The sequence below is a fragment of the Leguminivora glycinivorella genome, chromosome 11 (genome assembly GCF_023078275.1).
Source record: "Leguminivora glycinivorella isolate SPB_JAAS2020 chromosome 11, LegGlyc_1.1, whole genome shotgun sequence".
Lineage (NCBI taxonomy): Eukaryota > Metazoa > Arthropoda > Insecta > Lepidoptera > Tortricidae > Leguminivora > Leguminivora glycinivorella.
The window spans coordinates 23,642,384-23,667,163 of NC_062981.1; the positions used below are offsets into that span (position 1 = coordinate 23,642,384).

Sequence of the window (24,780 nt, forward strand, 5' to 3'; positions counted from 1 at the left end):
TACACCTTTTGTATATTCTACCTATTTGATTCTCTTTAAATAAATTATGGATTAATTTCTGTTTATTCAACGCTGAAAAATAAAACTCCCTCAACCTAACTTCTTATCGATTCCACTTTTTATCGGCAATATACTTTAAGACCTAACTTTTTAATGCGTGAACTTTCACAAACAAGATTTTTATTCGTCTACAAAATAGTACATTACGATACAAGTGCGTAAAAAAGGAAGTTCGAAACTAGTGGCGATAAATTAAAACACGACCGAAGGGAGTGTTTTAAATCGACACGAGTTACGAATTTCCTTTTCGCACGTGTATCGTACGACGTTTTTCAGTACAGATGAGCCTCCGAAGTTTCGACCTGGCATATAATGAACCACTAGTGCGTAAAAAAACACCATCTGTACTGAAAAACTTATTTAAGCGTGAATAGCACTTCAAACCAAAACCAAATAATTTTCCACAAAATTTAAAAACTATAAACTGAACTAAAGTCATACGAGTCAGCTTAGAGCCGATTTGTCACGAGGTAACATTCACGCCAATAAAATTTGCAGCTTCTGCCACCGTACTTTATTATGCGGTTACAACTTTGCATACCTCCCTCTCCCACCCATTGCAACTTGCATCCCCCATCCCCCTCACTCTTGCGGTTTTCAACTCATGCATCGCTCTAACTGTGAAAGCATTTGGTCGTTTGGATTATAAATTGTTTTATGCAAATGCGTTGAGATAAACATTTTCAAATGGAAATTTTATTTTCTATGACATGTGATACAAACATATGCATTACAATAGCGTTTGTGGTTAAATTTGGTTTTCAAATGAGAAAAAGAGTTATGATGGCTTAAAATGCTGGGTTTTCATTTTGTGGTATGAATAATAGCTGTAATGTACTTACGCGGAAAAGGAATAAGTGAGATTACAGGCGTTGTTTCATTTCTCATAATACATATTATAATCATTTTACTAGACCCAGAGGTAATTTTGTTTCAAATGTTCAAAGTTAGATTGATTACAGTAAAGTTAGTGATTAACAATCTCTAAAATCCTGTATTTCCCTTAGTAAACAATTATTTAATTCCATACTAGGCTAAAGTAATTTACAAGCAAGATTTAATCAATAAAATGGCGGCTACACCGCATTAACATTATCTCAAGATGGCGGCGACAAGATGGCGGCGCGCCGGAAGCGCGGCCATTAGCGATGCGCTGCGCCGGAGGTTGTAAACTAGGCGCGACCTGGTTGGCAAGGATTTGGGGAAACACACTTAACTGCGAACAGGAAACTCTGTCCATGATGGTTGTATCGTTTATAAACTTGAATTAGTACCTTGAATTATCTACTTTGCCCCAATTGTTGTTACTTTTGTAGGACAGACTTGTAGTCTAAAACTGTTTGTACAAATAAAATATATGATAGCATATACCTATCTCATATAAATATGTAACATTTTCAAGTAAAATGTACCACATTACCACTTACCATAAGAATAAAATTTGTTTGTATTTTAATAAGAGTGTATTTTAATTGAGCGTCCTTAGAGCTTTTACAAATTATCCGATCCGATATCGGATGTAGGACCGATATGTTTGGCCTTTGACATCCGAAACTGGCTTTTTCGCTTAAGCTAGAATTTATGAGGTCTTTTGTTTGAGAACGACACATAAGCGCCTTCCAAATAGCAAAATATAGTATCCAATTAGTATTCTAGCATTTTACTCAAGTTAAATGAGTAAAATATGAGCACGTTGGCCGTAATAATATTATCACAGCATACTTTCAATAAAAATCACAGTAAAAGCTAATAAAAATTATAGTCACTAACAAACAATTCCTTTAAAAACTGGTTTAAAAAGTTTGGTAAAAAATCTCTCCTCGTTTCCCGAGGTCGAGTAGGATAGTCGCAAGGATTTTACTGTTCTCGTACATTCACGGAGCGCCAGTAACTGTTGGTAAACTTGATTCCATTCCTCACTGCTTACTCATAAAACGCTGGTGGTAAAATAATGTGTAGTAAAAGTTATAGTGTGAACATACGTATCGTAAAACTGAATGTGAATACGATTCATAGCAACAATACGTCTGTGCTGGGCATAAAGCAGTGGTTCCTTATTTATTTAACGGCGTCATTATAAGCAAGTCAGCATAAAGCGGCCTAAGATCTTGATCTTAATGTAAATTATTAAGGTACTGCGGGGCAAATCTCGACCGGGGGCAATTGCAACTGATCGATTTTTTCCATTATCACACTATAAGTTGAGTTCCACATACCTATTCCACTTAACACTCGTGCCATACATGTATAAAGCATAGTTAACATAGTATTGGCACGCGTTTAGCGACGAATAAAAAAAATATATTTAAAAATTAAAAAAAACTGATAATCACATCTTAATTTTAATACGTTGATAACTCTATATTAGAAATTTGGTTGATCTAACTTTTTGCGTTTGTAAGTTATTGTTGATGGACGTTGACCGGCGAAAATGCACTGTGAACAAATACGTGAAAAATCCCCTTGGTCTGGGTCAATGATTGCTAAATTGTTGAATTTCCAGAAAACTACTAGGCAATAATTATTGCCCAAATCATTAAAGGACAATTAAATAATAGTGGCAAAATAATTCAAAATATCCACTCCTTGCGGTCCACACGGAATCAACAGACAAAAAAGATGGATGAAAATCTTGTTCAGAGGATGATGAATACTATTTTCAGAAAAGTCCGTAATTTTGTGCATAAACATACTGAATGATTGAAATATATGTGACACGCTATAAATTAATAAACGATCTTTTTTAATACAGTTGCTCAAAAAGTGCCCGTTTTTTGGCTGTTTAGCGTGCGAGAAGTTGTATTTTACGAACTAGTGCGTAAAAAGTTTATACGTTCCATTTTACGACTACTTACCGAGCTGTTTTCATATTAGTCTAGTTCGGCTGTCCAAAATCAAAGCCTAGCAAGTGCATTTACCGAAATTTTACAGGAGAGGCAAACAAAGATTTTGTTAAAAAAAATTAGTACCAAAAACCTTTTTCTCACAAGACTTGGTTTTATATAAAGAAGTATAACTTGCTTTACAAGACAAACTGTTGAAACTAAATGTATGTGTCTATTTAGAACTTTTATGTGCCTTACTAACAATTAATTACAAAAAAATAATAGTATTGTTTCGTCAATTACAAAACAAAAAGCTAGCAAGTGGTCTTACTAAGTATTTTAAATGGTTAATTTTCGCATTATCCCGGCATTTGCCACGGCATTTGCCACGGCTCATGAGAGCCTGGGGTCCACTTTGACAACTAATCGCAAGATTCGGCGTAGGAACTAGTTTTTACAAATGCGGCTGCCATCTTACCTTCCAACCCGAAGGGTAAGTAGGCCTTATTGGACTTAGTCCGGTTTCCTCACGTTTTTTCCTTCACCGAAAAGGGACTAGCAAATATCAAAATGTCGTTTCGTGTCTGATCACATTATAATATTTGTTTGATGGGATCATAATAACAAAAGGCAACATTATTAGACAATTAATTAAATTTTATGCATAAAACAAAAATCAGTCATCGGGTAAACAATAGGCTACTTGACCCTTTTTATAGTTTGTCCTTATAGCATTACTTACTATCCAATTAACGGAAAAAAAAATCACTATATTTTATTATGGCTTATAAACCGCAAAAAAATATTTAAAAAAAATACGTTTACGTAATATTTCAGGCAAAAACAACATCAGCCATGTCATCTATAAATTTTCTGTGAATGAAGTAATTCAGTGCGAAAACAACACTTTCTGATAAAGGTATTATGTAATGTCAGCGATTGATTTGACATGAATTCTATGTCACTACACGGCCGACAGAGTTTTCGGTGGCCAAAAAAAATTTATTCACATTTTTGAATTAAAAATACGTAGACATCGTACACATTTAATTGGTACCCAAAATATTACAGAAGACAATTATTTATTGCGCCAAATTAGATATGAGTCTAGTAGCCTATTCGCCTCCAGTTTAAAGATCATCCGAAAGGTCATTAATTGGCAATCGACTCCAAAAATCACGCCTTGTTTCTGGCATTAAAGGCACTAATTTTGCAACTAGAGTGTCCTTTTTTTAACACGATAGTTTCATATGTAACACACGCCATATACTGCACATCAACAAGCACTAGGTACTACTGGCAGTTATTCCTTTAGGTAGATTGGAAAGGCATAATTGTTAGAACTATTTTAAGTTGTTCCCATCGTCAAATATATATAAGTAGGTTAAGTAGGTACCTACGTAAAATAGATCGCAAAAATAATGTTAAAAAGCATTCCGAATGTTAATACCTCGATCCAAGCCCCATTAAAACATCACAAATAAAAAACCACAATTCAGCACCACAAACACTTCGCCACACCAAGGGCGGCTCACTCCGCGATCCTTTCGCCGCGCTACAAGTACATGCCGGCGGCCGCGAGTTCGCGGCCCATTCACTGGCGACGACCTTCGCGCGGCGCAATAAAATTCAATGTCGTCTGCACGCGTGCGGTCCGTTTGTTAATGTAGGTAAGAATTTAGAATGGCGGCGTTTTGTGAACATCAAAGGAGTGAGCCTTCTGTACTTGTACTATTATATATTCTGTGGCCACACACAATATTAAATAAGTATAATATCACGGGCTAAAACAACGAACATAATGAGAATGACTATCTAAAAGCAGCTGCTAAAATTCGTCTCCATCGATCACTTTTATTCATCATGCGTCCGCGCAGCAGCGCAAAGTACGACAAACTAGAAACTTCAGGTTGAAACTCGTTCCCTAAATTCGGATCCCGAACGGAACAAACGCGGGCGGGGGCGCGGGAACGGCGACCGTTTGAATTCAAACTTCACTCATTACTGACTTGCTATGTTTTATTTATTGTTATATTTGAATTCCTTGTTCAACCCTTCGGCAATTTTTTAAATTTAAAACCTAGTATGGGACAATTCCATATTCAAAAACCTAGTATGTTCCGTTTACAAACTCAGAAACCTAGTATAGCATGCACTTACTAGGTTTTTGGACTTGAAAATGTTACTTACTAGGATTTTGATTTTGATATTTGCATGTAAGATATGCACTTGCTAGGTTTAGAGGGTTCCGTAACTTTGATTCTAATTGAGATAGAAATACAGGTGTTTTTGCATTAGACGCAGCTCAAAATTTGAGGCTGATTGATTAAAAAAACGTATTTTGACAAAAAATGTCCCTTGCTAGGTTTTGATTTTGGACAGCCGAGTTTACTAAGACAGAATAAAACTATAAACATACTATTAAGTGATTAATATTTAAAACGTTAATATTTCATATGTAATTGTTTACTTTTAGTCATACTAAACATAATTTATAAAATGGTTTATACTTTGAAAAATCGGTCATAATGAGTCGTGTAAACAGAATATGGTTGGAACGAAACGCGTCTTCTACTGTCAAAGTAGAGGCGTCTACCATGTTTTAACTTAATGCACGTTCAAAAAACCTCAATATGTTACGCGATTTGTCATAATTATTTTACGTTATTTGCAATACGTCGGGGCATAAATGGATCGATTAAATTAAAATGTAGTTGTACATTAAACAATCGTCCCAAATCGTAAATGTTTATGTTTTTATGGCACCCAATGAAATAAATTATGTTAGATGAATAGCAAACTCGAAAATATGCACGCAAGTTTAAAAGCTTCAAAAATACGTCTTTGAATTGTCAAATAATCCGTCAATGTCCATGGGAAAATTGATAGTTCGGATTGTTTTATTTCGTTGTAAATAAGTAGTAGTGTTTTTTCGCAACTGTATTAAAAAACGTCGTTCGTCACACGTGCGAGAATGTCATTCTTCACTCGTCCCGTTGTCTCGGGACTCGTGAAGTAATGACATACTTCTCGCACTTATAACGAAATGTACTATTATATTCTGCAATAAAAAATATTTTTTACTTTTTTCTTTTCATTTAAAAATTAAATTCCTCCCATCGCGTACCAATTCTAAATTAACTATGCTTTAATCAGTGTACACTTCAATTAATAATGCAAACCTTATAAAACATGGAAAAAATGGATAGTTGCATTTGCGCCCCAGTCAAAATTGCCGCGCTGTACCTTACAACCTGAACGTATTATAAAAACGCATTTTAAAAATTAAGTTTAAAAACAGACATTTTCTTTAACCAACCATCTTTTCTGTTTATTATTTACTGAATCCAGGATCTAATAGCAACATGTCAATTACGCATGTTGCATGCAGAGAGAAAGCAAAATAACGGGAAATCCGGCAAGTGTCGAGGGAATCTGGCAAAAGAAAGGGTAATAATTAGGTATGAAAAGGGATAGCGTTAGTCGAAAAAGAAAATGTTTAATCGAGTTTCTGGTGTGTCACTCACTGTAGTAATTGTACCTACAGATAAAGAAAATACCAATAAAAAAAACCAAGTGGACTCGATCGTTGGCGATCTTTCAACCACTTACCTACTACCCCAATCCTAATTTGAACGTGTCAATTGAGCTCACATGTGTAGAAAACAACGGACAAAAACGAGTTTTCCCGTCAACATTCCAATCCGATCGGACAGATATGGAAAATATAAATAAGAATAAAAGGGTTGGGTCCTAAGTTAAGTAGGTCGACGTTGCGCAAAAATTGATTTTAGGTGAAATTCTGCTTTTTTTGTTGAAGGTGTGGGTTAGTGTTTTCTTTTCGCTCTTATTTTCTGTATATGAACTATAATCGATTGAAAAGTCTCAGCAGTCCGAGCTGTCGTGACAAACCTCGGTCCTCCGCCTTCTGCAGGGTTGCTCTGACACTTCGCGTGCTGTTTTGGCATTTCTAATTAATCAAATGGTGTTATCCTAACATCGAAGTAGCTAATCTACATCACTTCAGCGTACTAAAAAGAATTATGGTCTCCCATAGCAGAAAGTGCCGTTTTTACCTAATCTCAGCCCTTTCACGCCATTTATCTATAAATTGTTTATATCTCAGATACTAAGAAAACAAAATATTTTTTTTTTCCAGACGTTATGGAGTGGTGGAAGGTCGATTCTGCTTTGAAGGTGGTTCTCACTGCGGCAAGGGTGAAGGCCTGCACGTCCTCATAACTGATCAAGCTCAGGATATAACTGATGGCTTTGATGCTGCAGCTCACAGGAACCCGAGAGGACCAGCGTCTAGGAAGAGCGGAGGTAAGATTTTTTTTCATACTATCAAATAACAAGGAAGTTGTTTCCAACTTTAAATAATACCTACTCAATTTTGCAATAAAAGGATAAGTTGATTGCGCCAAGTCTCAAGTAGACGTATAAAGTAATAAAACAGGATGCTTCCATAAAATATTAACGACCACATTATTTCCTCAGGCGCTGACAGGAATCGTCCCGATACCCGACTGTCAGACATAAACGCAGACCAATCGTTACCAGACACGGGACTATATGAAGAAAACTTCTTTGGAGAGGACTGCGGGGGAGTCTCACCGTTTTGGCCATCGGATGAAAGGCGAGGATTCGATGACCATGATTGCAAAGGATGCGAAGAAAACGCAAGACCTCCGTGGAGCGGAGCTGATCATGTTACCTTAGAAAGATGTAGTAACTGTGTGACAAAACTGGGCACAATGACTAGATCTTCAACTGTTGCACTTACGCCTGGCACACAATTCAATCCAGCTTGGACGATGGAAGCAGTACCAGAAAGTAGCTCTGACAACTCTTCAAACAGCACAGAATATTTGACTCCACGAGCAATACGAAGGACCCTAGAAGCAAGTCAGAACAAAGAATGGGCTCCACAACGGCCACCGAAGCCTGCGAGGCTGGAAGAAATAAAAGCTCCAGCGCCTTTGCCAGCCACAGTTTGCACTTGTGCGAGCGAAAAAACTACAACAGCTATTATCAATAATCCGAAAGTTGGACCTTACGAAAACTACGATGTTCCTAAAGCTACCCATATTGAGGTAAGTATAGAGTATCTAAGAATAAAATTTCAACATTATTTCAAAAAGATGTAAATACTCAATTTTTTTTTGTTACAGGTGGAACCTACAAATGAGTATTACGATACACCAAAACGAATAAAGAAAGCTCTGGCTGAAGATCTATTTCAAGTTACAAAGAACTCTGCGCCTGGAAATTTAGTACTAAAGAAAAACTGCGGATGCATTTTGAAATTTGGATCCAAAAAGAAACCGGTTATAGTTGAGTGTGACGAAAACATCCAGCCAGTCGAATGCCCTTGTCAAAAAGTTACAAATTGGGCAAATAACTTAATAAGTCTTCCTTATTGTAAAAGAAGTGAGAATTATGACAAAGTTAATACCGAAATCCTCACCGCGCAGAAATCAGAGGAAATGGCTCTCTACGCTACTGTTGATGTGTCACGTAAAACTAATAGACAAAGTTCAATAGCCGAAAAAGATAGTGTGCACGATTGTAGTGAAACATCATTGATGAACTATGAAAATTTAGGGCCGAAAGGAGAAGAATTTGAAGACCCATACGCCAACTATGAAAATCTAGAATTCGCTTTATCATTAGAATATTATGAAAATGCGAAAGATTTGTTAAAAAAAGCTGGTGTCACACAAAAGGAATTAGATGCATTAAGTGCTAATGTAGATTTTGCAGAAGTTGCACTTCCACCTAAACCAAAACATTGTGCAAAGTGTGGTCACTCAGCAAAACATCAGGCTATGAAAAAGAATAAAAGCGACGAATATTTATTAATGGAACCCCCCAAAGATATTAAGCGAGATTTATGTAGAACAACGGGGCCAAACCCAGGTTACACCCCAATGTCACCAAATCCAAATTGGTCTCAAAGTCTCAGGCATCCCTTGCAAAAACTAAACAGAGTTGAAATTGAAAAATCTTTGAGTATACCAACGCTCAACGGTAGTGCGATTAGGGCACAGAGTTTTGATACAACTTTGAGTAATAACAATAAGGAAGCAATACAAAAACGGTCTAGCTCTGTAGACTCAGCAAGACTACTAGAAGATCTGAAGGAATTCGATAGTAGTATTGGCAGTCACGCCACTTCTTCTTCTTTAGAAACATTAAGGAACTTAGCAATTGAAAATAGAAGAACATCATCTCCATGCGAGAACGAGAGAGACTGCTGTGATCACGACTGTTGCAAGTCATCTGACTCTGAAAACAAAACGTCAGAGGGCAGTTCCAAAGACGTGCCTCATTTGAGGAACAAACACATGGACAATGCCCAAATTAAAAGATCTTCAAGCGTTCCATGCAAGTCTGGAGGTAATAGAGACTCATCGAGTTCTAACGATTCAGGAGTGTCAAGTTGCTCAATGAAACATGGACCTGAATATAATGAATTTGAGATGCCGCTGACGTCAGGCCATTCTAGGTATCAGTACATGGCGCAGAAGAGAATGAGAGGAAATGCTACAGGCTGCATACATTCTTCTTTGCCAAGGAAGTCAAAGTCATCAGATCCGCTGAGAGACATGACGATGCAGATACACAAAGCTAATGTGCCGGCTAAATCGTCTTCAGCAGAAGCAGAAGTGCCGGTGCTTCCTCCGAAACAGTTTAAAGGTGCTTTTTCATTTATATTTTTGACACCTTTGCAAGTTTTAGTTTAGTTTTTAGTCTAAATTTTTCCTATAATTTGTTTTCCTTGTAATTTATATGCGGATGAATGCAATAACGAGTCAATACGTCTTTTAATTTTCAGGAGTCATGGACACACACAGTACATCAAGTGGGACGTCTGACATGTCAGATTATATCGAGACACTTTCGCTTACTTCGTCGCATTCATCTTCAGATAATCCTAATTTGAGGTGAGGATACATTTAAAAAATATTCTTTTTAGCCAGTATAGAAATAAAATGCAGTGGATGCCAACATACCGATTTATCACAATATACATAAATAGGTAACAAATTGACAGTGCATCTAGTTTAATGTGCATAAATATATGTATAGTATGACCGCGAAAGTTACGTAATACAAATATTTTTTCACAGATTTACTTTCCCGATCATTCTTTTTTCACAAACTCCGATAGTGCTTTTGAGTGTCAATATTTTGGAACTATCTTTTAATCTATTTTCAACATAGTTTATAACTTTTGCAGGTTGGCACGGCAACCCACTACTACGCTGCGGCCACGCTCCGGCAAGGAGTACCACAACCTGGACCCCATCCTCACCTCCATGTACAAAAGCGGGAAGGAGCTCTCCAACTACACCAACTTACCTTAGAAGAAAGAATCAAAGTAGGACAAGTCCAAGTAGAAGAACAAGAACATTCAGTAGAAGAAGAAAAAAATTGTTGAACGGATGTTAATTTTTGTTGTTTTTAGTTTTTGTTGAATTGTTACCAAGGTTATGTTTATTAAATATAGAGATCTTTTGATAGATGAAGAATTATACCTACATTTTATGTGATATTTGTTGTACACATGAACAATATGTGACCATTCAGGTATTTAGTAGATAGAGAATGGTTATTTACAGTAACATTTTATTCTTCATTTAGTTTTGACTGTCAAGAGATCTTTTCTAACTTATTTTAATACTCAGTACGATCATGTTTTGTTAGATCTCGTTTATATGTATCTTATTTTTGTTGATTTTTGTAGTTTTATACTAAAATCCAGTAAACTGTCTAGTCAGACGATTAAATTTGGTCGAGAGAGATGTAAAAATTAAAGAGACAGATATATTTAAAGATAAAAATAAATATATTGGAAAAGTAAACGTAGTCACTAAGCTAGATTACACTAAACATGATGCGGTAAAATTTAGTATTACTTTACAAAATTTACGAATTATCAATGTTTTTGTACCAAGAAACAAACAAAATAGAGTGATAGAAATCTGGATGTATTAAAAATAGTTCATTTTACGTTTTCAATTTATTGAACACAAAAAGACTGATTTTTATTAAACACTTTTACATTTGTGTTATTTTTTTTTTCACACACGAATCTAGTCAGAGATTGTATGATATATTTATTTAAGAAATAGATGGTTGTATAGATGTAAAAAATAGGGTATTATTATAAACAACGATTACCGCAGTACGAGTAGTGGTAGATGTAAAAATACATTTTATACGACAATTTTCTTACAATATTTATCCTTGTAAAATATATCCTTCGCAAATTATACTAAACATAGTCCTACTGACATTAGTTACTGGTCTCTTTTATTATGAAAAAGTATGTAAAATCTGATAATTAACTTTGAAAATTTTGAAATTTGTGAAATTATTATTGTGACTATTTTAGATACTTACCTATTATTTATTATGAAAAGCCCACAATAGTAAGATTATAAATAAATAAGAAAGAGAAAGGCATAAAATAGTAATTGTAAGTGACTTATTTACTTAATCTCTCAGGAGTTATCCGTTTTAAGTGAAACATTAATACAAATACCTCAAAAGCATTCAGAAAAATAGAATATTATTTACATTATAACTTTCTCCACCTTCTTAACCTAAAATAAATGCCATAATCGAAAAAAATACTAAAGCCGTTAAATGCCCATAACTAGAAACAGATTCATCAAATTTTTTTGGATTCGCGGCAAATGCCTAAACCAATCGGAGACCCGACCAGCACTCGGATGGGTCTAATTTTCAAAATTATATTCTTCATTTGAACAGTTATTTTTTCTGTATGCTTTTGATCGAAGATATCAACATAATCAATCAGACTAATTTTGCTCAAATAAGGCATTTTAATGGCAAGGGACGATAAGTGCAATATCAAGTAGTAATAGTGACTTTTATACCTACTTACGTTCAGTAGTTCATGCTAGTTCGTTCATATACCTACCGGTACTGTATCCTCTATGTATACCTATCTATACATAATAAACTATTATAGAGATTTGTACAACTGTATTTTATTTTCTCCTCTAAAATGTCTGCCTTGGGTGAGATGAACTCACAGCCTCTGGATCGATACTCCAGCGCTCTGCCAACCGAGATACCAAGGACTTCAACCAAGCCAGCGAAATTTTTCACCACTTAGGTCAATAGGACCCATAGCGGCGCCTGCCGTAAGAGTAAAAAAACCGGCCAAGTGCGAGCCGGACTCGCCCACCGAGGGTTTCGTACAAACTTTCAATAGTTGAATCTTTAGACTGATGTTATTTATATAACTCTACAGACTTAACTATCTAGTTAAGACTAAATTTTGCACATAACAAGTAATATTTATAATATTATACAATTTTATGATTAGACAACGTCCAAAGAAAATCAAAACAATTTGACTTCAATAATACAATACAAATTAGTTATCAAACTTAATTTAAAATTATGTAAATAATTATGTTCAGAATAAATTGTCATATATTTAAATTAAATAAATTCTCTTTTGAATTATTCATATTATAATTCAATGCTAAAATCAGTTCGTCAAAAACTCAGCCCTAAAGGTAGATATATCCCTTTGAACCCTAATCATCCCTATCCTTACACCGAAGCATGTAGAACCCTAGGGATATCTAGATAGTCTAGGTAGTCTGAACACGTTCTATCTAGACGTAATTGGATGTGAGTTGGCTAATAAACAATGAGTTGAGCTAACAGACATGTCTAACGTTTGCTGGGGTTAACTAATAGCAAAGACATATATAACTCCGTATAGACAGATAAAGTCTAAGAACGTACCTCAGTACCATACAGAAAAAGGTACGGTGGCCTAGATGGCATTACACCTTTGGGGTACGCTCAGCTAAATGGCGCTAATATTAATATTTGAAATTTTAAAACATATCGAGCTAAGAATATGGCCCAAATTGTCAAAACTGAGGTTCAAAAGTTTCAAGCCTGTGTCAAGAGGTGGCAGTCTATGCACTGTTATTACACATTTTACTTCGACAGTAACTCTCTATAATACTTGATCCTCTTTGCTAATAGTAACGATATTATCGGAGACTAGGTTATAATAGAGACAACTTTAGTTTTTGGACATTCAGAGGACGGCCACTGTTAATGTCTAAATCTTCTAGGTCCGAAATAATTGAATTTTACCGAGGCAGTATTCCAAAACAGTGAGTTTGTACATGAAATATTCAAATGCATGAAATTTGCATAGTATGCGTTCAAATCGATAAACAAGGCCTTATGGCGCAAATTATAAATGGAGACATCAACCGCAATGAAAAAATCAACAGTGATCGACTCTGGCCAACGTGATGTAGATGTCACTGGTGATGCATGACTACGTCATGGTGACGTAATCGTGCATCACAGTCGCAATGGTTAAATTCGCAGTCATGGACGGATGGTCGGCTGGCGCAATTGGTAACGCATTGGACCGGCATTCCAAGGATGTGGGTTCGAGTCCCACGTTGGCCAGAGTCGATCACTGTTGATTTTTAGGGTTCCGTAGTCAACTAGGAACCCTTATAGTTTCGCCATGTCTGTCTGTCCGTCCGTCCGTCCGTCCGTCCGTCCGTCCGCGGATAATCTCAGTAACCGTTAGCACTAGAAAGCTGAAATTTGGTATCAATATGTATATCAATCACGCCAACAAAGTGCAAAAATAAAAAATGGAAAAAAATGTTTTATTAGTGTACCCCCCCTACATGTAAAGTGGGGGCTGATATTTTTTTTCATTCCAACCCCAACGTGTGATATATTGTTGGATAGGTATTAAAAAATGAATAAGGGTTTACTAAGATCGTTTTTTGATATTGGGTTGGTAAGAAAGTAATGAGCGATCGATTGAATTCCACATAAAATTTTTGAGAGAGTTCTAGAATCTTCTATGGTCGAAAGTATATAAAGGGCGAGTCGCACAGTTTCTCGTCAGTCATTCACTAGCTGTCGCCGAGCTAATATAAGGAAGAAAATGGACGAATTAAAAGTGCATGTAAGGCATTGCTTACTATATGAATTTCAGTCTGGCCATTCAGCCGCCGAAGCAGTGCGTAATATATGTCAGCGTGTTGCTCCTGAAGTTGTGTCTGAGGCCACGGCGAAACGATGGTTCCAGCGGTTTCGTAGTGGCGACTTTTCATTATCAGATCAACCTAAGTCTGGTCGACCGGTGAAGATTGATGTAGCCAAATTAAAAACCTTAATTGAAGGAGATCCGAGGCTAACGAGTCGTACTCTTGCTACCGAGTTAGGCTGCTCTCATGTTACCATAGAAACACATTTACACGAGTTGGGAAAAAACTACAAATACAGTGTTTGGATACCGCACGAACTTGATAGAGATCAACTAATCCGCCGTGCCGATATCTGCATACAACTTCTGTCTTTTCGCCGCACATTCAACTGGTTGGACCATCTTATCACTGGAGATGAAAAATGGGTCTTATATATAAATCACACACGCAAACGTCAGTGGCTAGCTCCAAAAGAAAAAGGAATAGAGGCACCAAAAACAGAGCCTCACCCGAAAAAAGTTATGCTGTCCGTTTGGTGGGATATTCATGGTATTATTCACTGGGAACTCCTACCAAGTGGAATGACTGTTACCGCATCAGTATACTGTAATCAGCTTGAAAATTTAAACCAAAAAATCTGTCAGAGTCGTCCACAGCATGCTAAAGTTTTTTTCTTACACGACAGTACTCGCCCACACATTGCAAAAGTGACTTGGCTAAAGCTATTGGAGCTAGGTTGGAAAGTGATACCTCATCCACCGTACTCTCCAGACTTGGCACCTACGGATTACGCATTGTTCAGATCGCTAAGCAACGCCTTGAATGAAAAAAAGTTCGATGATCAAGCCCATCTACGACAGTACATAGCTGAGTTTTTTGAATCTAAGCCTAAGAACTTCTTCGCCGATGCTATTCATTCTTTACCAGAACGATGGAGACAAGTAGTAGATAACGAAGGCCGTTATATTTTTGATTAATGATTAAAATAATAAATTAAATAAAAATTACAATATTGGTTATGATTCGCTCATTACTTTCTTACCAACCCAATAATATTAATATTTTAGGAAATAATCGCTCCTAAAGGAAAAAAAAAGTGCGTCCCCCCCCCTCTAACTTTTGAACCATATGTTTAAAAAATATGAAAAAAATCACAAAAGTAGAACTTTATAAAGACTTTCTAGGAAAATTGTTTTGAACTTGATAGGTTCAATATTTTTTGAGAAAAATACGGAAAACTACGGAACCCTACACTGAGCGTGGCCCGACACGCTCTTGGCCGGTTTTTTTTTCTTTGCGATTGATCTCTGCATTTATAATTTGCGATTTATAAAGTGGTACGTTCCACAATAAAAAAAGGAAAAATCTATATGTTTATATTTAAAACATAATTATGGATATTGGCTACGTGCACCACAATTACGCCCACTACCATGTGAACTTGAAGTGGAAAATGTCAAAAAATGACATGTAAACAAACATTATATTTTAACGATTTTTCGTTAATTTTCAATAAATGGAATACCGAGAGCTACTATTTCAAGTGTAATTTAGGTAGATAGATTATAAAGACATGGGATATAATAATAAAAATCAGTTTTCAAAGCATTACTCACGATATAAACTTCCAACCCCAAACCACAGAAAGAGGCAATAAATTGGTGCTGGCAGGGCATATAAGGAATCTTGAAGAACATAGGAGTAATGGTAGAAGTTCTACGAGCGAGTGATATGGTATTCGCTAAACCTCCGTCCCGTTAATGCCATATAAAACAAATCTAAACGTAAGTACCTACATGTCCGCGGCCGCAGAAATATCCGACACGGGCCCATTCCCAGGCTAGGCCTGAATCTTTAAGCATAATTTTTTACGGTAGGAAAAATACTAACAGCGTATTGAACAATATTAGGTAAACATAGCTTAAATATAATTTATTATAATGTTTTGTTTTGACATGTCACTTACGTTTTCTTTTTACGGTAGCTATCCATTTAGCTCTTCGATCCAATTTCCAGTGTGCTCTAAGAAACGCATAGAACGTGCAACGACTATTTATGCCATTATTTTTACAATTAACAACGAAACAACATTGGTGCCCCATATCAAACATTACACATTGTATTATATTTTATGAGTTTTGATAGATGACAACCACAATCAGTGTCGATTTTGACCACCGCAAGCACTGCGATCGCTTTGCTTACCACCTCCATGCACTTCGCACGAAGCCAATACCTAGAATTATGGAACTACCTGGAGGCGCACGGTGGAAAAAGAGGCTGGCTCAGTGGGCCTCGGCTGGGCGCGCCTGGAGGAGGCCGCGTCGGACCGGGAACAGCGGAAATCCTTTCTAAGAGCCCTATGCCCCTGATGAGGGACAACAGGATATCATCATCATCATTATCAGGGATATTATTAACAAGGTCTTAAGGGTCAGCTTGAAGACGTCGATATCAACTAAATGGTTGACTTATTGAAAAACATTGAACAGAACTCAGAAGGCGCCATCATACCTTGTAAATAGCCGAGTCCAGACAGAGGTACGAGGCATGTTGCGAGGCAATTTCCTCTCTCGGCAAACCTGCCACGTTGCCTGTCTTTGGACATTTGCCGCGTGAGCACATTGCCTCGCGATGTGTGGATCTGTTGAATTGTGCCGGCTGCAGCCGGTAATCTACGTTCTTCCTTTAAATACGTAAGTAAACAGTTTAGATACAAGTTTTCAAAGAACATTGATACTCCTTATAATTTAGCTGTCTTTCACATTATTGGATGATCACAGGTCAAAGGAGACTGTGAACGACAGTTTCGAGACTGTTACGTACTGTCGGGAACTGGGTCGTTCTGTATCTTATCAATGTAACATAATATATCAATGTATGAAACATCATAGACCATAGTTTTCCTTGGTACGAGTATTTCTTACAATTACGAGCATACAATTCAGTCTAAAAGACGTACTATATGAACGTAGGTTTTATGTATGCATGTTAGACACAGTAATATAATGCCAATTAGCACGTACCTAACACGTTCCCTGTGCATGTACCATATGTGTAGCATTTTAGGGTGTACATGATACGTGCATGCATCATGGGTGATGCACGACCCCTCGTGAACATAAGGCATCGCCAAAAATTGCACGTGTGAGCTAGATGTTTTTTATTTGCGTGCACATATTGGGTACGAAAACTTTGACAGAAAACACGTGCGTCCGGAGGACATTTTCATAATGTTGCCAGGTGATGGCTGTTTAAAAAAAAATATTTTTTTATTTTAAAATAACTAAACAATATTAATTATTTGGTTTAATGTCACGTTATATTGAAAACAAAAGACTAATCAAATAAATTCGTAAACTGTGATGCAAGGATTCAACTATATAAAGCTCCAGATTGTCGGTTGTCAGACGTCAAATTTGGTACTGGCAGTACACATTCTGCATTTTGAACTAGACGCGGCAAACCTGGTTCAGGCTATGTCTTAGTAAGTTTTTTCAAAGCCACGTAATCTCCAATTGTTTGATTCTGGAATCTTCAAGATAATCACGATTAATAAAGTATTTTATGTCATCAATAGTCCAAGGACGATACAGGTCCTATCACCAGAAATGTTAGAACCATCAATTTGCTCCAATTCGTCCATGATATTTTCTACTGATGATATTTTCACTCCCTCTAAAATTATCTATATTTATTCATAAGTAGGTATATGGAAAAAATAACTAATCGCATTTAGTTTTGAAGAGTATTTCATGATTCTTCTGACAATTGACTAGGCATATTCATATACCAATCAAACTTTTGTGAAACTTTCTTCCTTCAAAAAAATGGCTTAAACAAACGTAGGCCACATATATAAAAACAAAAAGAACGTCAAATTACTTAAAAATATGTATATAAATATAGGAGTGATGCACTCAGCAATGAGATAGTACGTGCATGCATCACATTGTGGGCACTAGTTTAGAAGCCTATACGTGTGTGCATCACATGTGGGTCACTCGAAAAAATGAGAAAATAGGGAAAACGGTCGTCATAAAAGATGTATTTGTGTATAAATATAACAATATAATACAGTTCCGAGTTAATTTACAAAAAAATAAAAATGCACGTGAGGAGTCAATTTCTGGTTGTCGGTTACACAGGGAACGTGCTAAGGTTAATCTGTCAGTGAGAATTGATTGAAATAAATGAAAATTGAAATTGAAATTATTATAATGAATACAATCATGTATCTGAATTATTTAAAGTTACTGCCTGTAAGTGACTTTAAATACATCTAAGTACAAAACGCAAGAACTTAAAATTTTATGTTTATGTGAAAGATATCATTCCTATGATACCTCTCGAGTTGCAGGTAGGTAGTCGTATTCTGTTTTTGGCATATGCAACTAGAATTTTAATTTGTGGATATAAGTATATTGCACTGGAATCCTGTATCGCTTTTAATGCTCAACACATAAAATATATTTCTCAGTACAGATGTTGTTCTTTTTACGCACTAGTGCGAGAAGTGGTTCATTATACGCCAGGTCGAAACTTCGGAGGGCCATCTGTACTGAAAAACGTCGTACGATACACGTGCGAAAAGGAAATTCGTAACTCGTGTCGATTTAAAACACTCCCTTCGGTCGTGTTTTAATTTATCGCCACTAGTTTCGAACTTCCTTTTTTACGCACTTGTATCGTAATGTACTATTTTCTTAGTCAATCGAAAAAACCAAACCATACCTAACGTTTCATTCATTGATGCATTCATTCAATTTTTTTTTCATTAGCAACCATGTTCAGCAGAAAACAAGATAAGTTTAAAGAGCGAGGAACTCCATTCAATTCATTCCCAATGCTCGCTGTAACCAAGTATCAATTAGCTTCGAGAGCTCTCTAATGTTCTCGGCTCGAGCGTTCTTGATAGTTGCAGAGTGGTGCAACATTTGTAGTATTAAGTAGTTCATCTTCATTGTGTAGTTGACTGGCGGAAATATTGTAGAAAACAATAAGACGATCATAAAAAGTATTTCTATAAACAGTGTTTGATCGTAAAATCGAAAGTAGGTACAATTTCATCGAAATTCAGGAGTTCGCTCAGTCAGTAGCATACTGTGCGAAACTTGTGCAGTGAATACCAATATTCTTTACAAACAACTACCTTTTGCCCGCGGCTTCGCTCGCGTTAGAAAGAGACAAAAAGTATCATATGTCACTCTCCATCCCTTCAACTATCTCCACCTAAAAAATCACGTCAAGTCGTCGCTCCGTTTTGCCATGCAAGACGGACAAACAAACAGACACACACACTTTCCCATATAATAATAGTAGTATGGATATTTTAGTAGAATTATATCATAACAGGATTAAATGTTTAAGTTTTGTGTAAAAAAAGTGTTGGCTTTACCCTCAGATCAGAACTTTCATAAAAAACCGGCCAAGAGCGTGTCGGGCCACGCTCAGTGTAGGGTTCCGAAGTTTTCCATATTTTTCTCAAAAACTACTGAACCTATCAAGTTCAAAACAATTTTCCTAGAAAGTCTTTACAAAGTTCTACTTTTGTGATTTTTTTCATATTTTTTAAACTTATGGTTCAAAAGTTAAAGGGGGGGGGGGGACGCACTTTTTTTTCCTTTAGGAGCGATTATTTCCGAAAATATTAATATTATCAAAAAACAATCTGAGTAAACCCTTATTCATTTTTAAATACCTATCCAACAATATATCACACGTTGGGGTTGGAATGAAAAAAAAAATCAGCCCCCACTTTACATGTACGGGGGGTACGCGGACGGACGGACGGACGGACAGACAGACATGGCGAAACTATAAGGGTTCCTAGTTGACTACGGAACCCTAAAAACTGGTGTCAATTCGTAGAAATGTAATCCAAGTAAGAGCTGTCTTAACTATTTTGGATGCAACCAGAGGGTACCCTAAGACGACTTTAAATACCTTACTGTTGCCTGCTCTACTACGTGAATAGTTCATAGTTCTCGATTACGCTGATTACTCTTATTAGCGGCAGTTTGATTATGGAACTCGATCGCGATTACCGCGAGGACCCGTGGTTATCTGCGACTGAAGTTTATCAATTGACCCGATTTGGGATCATTTAAGAGGATTTATGGGATGATTTGGCAAGTTTATAGCTGTGATTGAAACTATGGCTATCTTAAGTAAATATAGCAAGTATGTAATACAGTCCATATCGTTAAAAACGTTAAATAAATAAGTATATATTATGGACTTCCTTACACAGATACACACGAGTGATGAGTACCACGCTAAGCTCAAGATAGCTATACCGGGTGGGCCCTGTAACAAAAGCAAAAAATTAAACTGTAGACAGACTATAAGGAGTACCTTATACTGACCAACGTAACGTGTATTTTGATTTTTATCACCCTTGAAAGTTTTTCCTAAGAGTTAATGTATTGCGAATTCTGTTAAGTCTAAAGCGTGACAGATAACGTCAATGACAACAATAATGGCGTACATTGAAGCTAATATTTATTTTGTATGAAAAATTAAAAAATTCAAGACGTCTTAATTTTTAAAAGTCGCTGAACAAATGTTGGTCAGTTTAAGGAGTATAGCCTACGGTTTAATTTTTTGCTTTTGTTACAGGCCCCAATAGGGTGTTTCATTTTTCCAAAATTTTGATTTATCTTTGACTTCGCGTTTATTCTTGTTTCTACACCTATACAGAGCCCATATACCAAAAATCAGGGAAATCGGACAATATTTAGAGGTCGCACACTTTGACAACTTTTGTCTGAAGAAGTTAGTATGGGCGCAGGAAAGGCTAGAAACAAAACTTATGTAACTTTTTGTAGTTGGTGGTTTAAAAGTGATTTTAATGAAAAGTTTTTATATTGAAGTAAGTTCTTTTAAAAAAATTACTTGTTGACGTGGCATTTAGTTTCTAGGCAAGGTTCCTTAAGGTATTTTTTTGGACGCTCGACTTCCTTCTTAAGGAACAAGTTTTTTTGGTTTTTTGTCCTGTTTTTGGCATGAAGCAGTGGTCTCTCGGCCCTCTCGGGGCACTGATAACAGGATAGGTGGATGATATCAAGCGGCACATTGGCATCGGCATCACCAGGTCCGCCATGTATCAGCTCGGCCAAATATGGAGAATCTTCATCACAAATGCCACTAAAATGCGACTTGTCAGGGTATTAGTATCTCCCAATTTTCCCACATTTCTTTACGGTGCTGAGACGTGGACTTTAAGGGAAAAGAGGATAGATTTCCTAGAAATGTGGTGCTGCAGAAGAAAGCTAAGAGTATCCTGGACAAGGTTCAGATGCGATGGACCAGCCAAGTCAAGGCTGCACTTAGTGGCCCACTCTACGAATGCGTAAGGAATGTTGATGCATTGTTAAGCTTGCTACCACCCCTGATGTGACGACCACGACCAGTCTGCCAAGAGTGTGACGACAAAGAAGAAAACGAGATCGTTCTTTGAAATAAGTATATTGACCGGGATATAGACCCTACTTACCTTTTTGATTTTTGTCTTCGAACTATTTAATGTCCAGGATGTTAGCGATTATTGTAGCCCTAACACCAGACTTGGTCGATAGTCTAATAATAGTCTATCATACCGCAAAGAAGAGTAAGTATACCTATATATTTAATAATAAAAATTAACGCTCCAGTCAAAGATGAAGAGCAAAACGGTTCTCGCTGAAAGTCGTCGAACATCACAGAAAATGCGTTACTAGTGTTACTACTTGCGAACAAAAGATAATGTTGCGGCTTACACATGTAAGCTAAATGATGATGATGACTTATTTTATCCAGAATGGATGTTACAACTGCTGTATTTTAAGGTTAATAAGTTTACTTTTACTTTCAAATAAGTTACAACTACTCTATTGTTTTATTTGAAAATAAAATTGAGTAACATTACTTTTTAGCGACTTTTTTTCAAACTGTTCATTCAGTGCGACCTCTAAACAACGTCTAAATCACTTGAAATTTGGTATATAGGCGTTTAAGATAAGCTAGAACCGAAAGCCGAGCGAAGTCAGAAAAAATATCACAATTTTATTTTTCCCATACAAATATGAAACACCCTAGGCCCCAACCTGTTATACTCAGGCAACGGTATAAATAATATACAAATACTTATACATAGAAATCACCCATGGCTCACAAACAAATACCTTTCTTTGCTCATCACACAAATAATTAGCCCTTAAGTACCGGGTGTCGAACCGAAGTTAGTTGCAAATAATTATAACCACCAAGAATATTTTGTTACATATTGATTTTGGTAAGTACAGTTTTTTTCTCGTCACCTTACGTTCAAGCTGATTGTTTCAAGAAAATAAGTATTATAGAAAACATAATTTTATTTTTTGTTAACAAGTCCATAAACATTATTATATTTTCTCTCTGACACTTTGAAGACAGACTTTTGATCTCAAGTGACACAATTTACGAAATTTTCAGCAGAAGCGTCTGCAAACCATATTGTATATTTTATTCATAAGCGAGAATGGAAATATGAGCCTCTCTGGAGGCGATGAGACGATTGGGTAATTTGACACATTAGCGGTTGAGGTCACAGGGTCAGAGCCCAGTTGACCCATAGCACAGTATAATAAATAGTACTATCGTACACTATGGCCACTCCCTGCTGCCCGCTGCAACCAGTCAACCTGTCACACCTCACTCATACAAGCATGGTACGCGTTCACCTACAGGAGCTTATACTGTGTGCGTACACAGATAGAAAATATCTCTTCAACCAAAGAAACCTATTTGAACCAAGAGATATCCAGTTTCCCATATCAGGAAGATTTTAATTACTTGATATAAAACATAAAATGTCTCGATGTTTATTACTTGCACTAACCATTTTATATCTTAACATGATTAGCAAAACAATCTTTTTTTTAAAACTTAATCATTTATTCCAAGAGCGTAAACGTTTTGTTCAGTGATAATTATTACTCAGAAGCAAATCAGCAAGTTCTTAAAAACAAGTATAATATTTCTTGGTTCTAAGTAATAAAATTGTTGTATTAAGAGTTATGACGGTTTTCGGTTAAGAGTCATGCATAATTAAAGTAAAAGTTAATGTTTCTTGGGGTGAAACAATTAGTTACTTACACCAAATATATACATTTTTCATTTTATAAGTTCTGACGGTATTAGATGAAGATTTACATGTTTGAAGTTAGATTTAATGTTTCTTGGGGTGAAACAGTAAGTATCTTAAACCAAATATACTTACTTCTTGGATGTAATTTATCTTATTTCATTTAAAATATATAATTTCTTGAAATGAAATTTTATATTTCTTAGATTGAGTAAATAATGTTTGTAGCGGGGGTGCACGCGGGGAGAGAAGGGAAAGCCGAAATGACGTGAGAGGTGTGTATTATGTTCAATAACCCGTACGTTACAAGTTTATAACTCAGAACGAAGACGAGTTCCCCAGCCAGTTAGAGAGAGAGAGAGAGAGAGAGAACTGGAGCGGAAGCACGTTTAGGATAGTCCTCAATAATAGCGCGTAGTTCCCAGAGGGAAGCAGGGGGCTATTATGTCGGAATTTGTATTCCTATGATTCGATACATATCAAGTTCCAACCGGCGAGCCTAACCAAATCGGGAAAAATCTTAACACCGCGATGTACGAATTCTATGGGCTGGGGTCAGCGCCATCTAGCGGGTTTTTTGGTAACTAAACCGGTGTCGCCGCTCGGCGCGCGAACTAAATCTTGAAGCAAAACTTTATTATTTTTCGATATAAACGTGTTGATTCTCAAATGGAACTTGTAGGCATTAAATCAAGAATTTGTGATATGAAGCCAAGAATGTAATAAATCTTGACCTAAGTCCGTGTTGATTTTTTATTTAAAACCTGCTCGAATTATGAATGAAGTCTATAAGCATCAAACCAAGAATTATTATAATCAAGCCAAGATTGTTCTAAATCTTGAAGTAAAACCTTGATATTTTTTGATTTGAACTTGTTGATTCTCAAATGGAGCTTGTAGACATTAAATCAAGAATTTGTGACACAAAGCCAAGAACTTAATAAATCTTGACATAAATCTGTGTTTATTTTTGTTTTAAGTTATTCTGGAACTTTGAATGGAGTTGCAAAGCATCAAATCAAGAACTATTAAAATCAAGCCAAGATTGAACTAAATCTTGACGTAAAACCGTGTATTTTTTTTATTTAAACTTTTATGTCTTGACTGTAGAACGTAAAAGTTAAATTAAGAAATTATGATTTCCTATTAAAAACGCAGAATTCTTGTAGTTAAATTGTGGTGAATCTTCTTTTAACAGGTTTTTATTTTTGCTTTGATAAAGGTTACTTGAACCAAAGACGTTTTTTAAGAACTAGCATATTCATACTAAAACGGTGTAATATTTTGTTGCAAATAAATACTTCTTTGATTCAAATTGCAAATAAATACTTCTTTGATTCAAATCTGTCCTATTTGTACCAAATGTATATAAAGTTACGACTGAACAATTTTGATTCTTCTTTGAAAAAGGAATATCCCTTTAGGTTAAGACCATGTTATTAGATGAAGAATTATATTATTCCTTTTAAATAACAGTGTTTGAGAGAGTTTTCCGTCTTAAATTAAAATATCTTTTCTATCTGTGTAGGAACGCGCCTCTTTCATAATTTGGATCGCCATTGTCCGAGGTGTGTCCATAGCTCAGGATTGTTACGTCTGAGACTTCAGCGTGTAGCTCCTATACCTGTGGGTTGTAGTCCTCCTGTATTATGTCTATTGTGTGTGTGAGAAAACGGTACACTACCATTTTAACAATTTTTTTATGGCAATCGATTACATTTCTAGTGGGTGGTAAGAGCGTGCGACTTACGATCCGGAGGTC

The 24,780-nt window shown here is 36.2% G+C and overlaps 1 protein-coding gene across 1 annotated transcript in view; it reads left to right on the forward strand.

Moving 5' to 3' along the window:
• Nucleotides 1-11,872, forward strand: part of LOC125230869 — a 739,902-nt gene extending 728,030 nt beyond the window's left edge. Inside the window, exons 5-9 of the mRNA XM_048136122.1 lie at nucleotides 7,045-7,211; nucleotides 7,386-7,981; nucleotides 8,060-9,587; nucleotides 9,727-9,835; nucleotides 10,132-11,872. Coding sequence (XP_047992079.1) covers nucleotides 7,045-7,211; nucleotides 7,386-7,981; nucleotides 8,060-9,587; nucleotides 9,727-9,835; nucleotides 10,132-10,258 — 2,527 coding nt within the window. The 3' untranslated portion in view covers nucleotides 10,259-11,872. The remainder of the gene's footprint in view (nucleotides 1-7,044; nucleotides 7,212-7,385; nucleotides 7,982-8,059; nucleotides 9,588-9,726; nucleotides 9,836-10,131) is intronic.
• The last annotated feature ends 12,908 nt before the right edge of the window (nucleotides 11,873-24,780 follow it).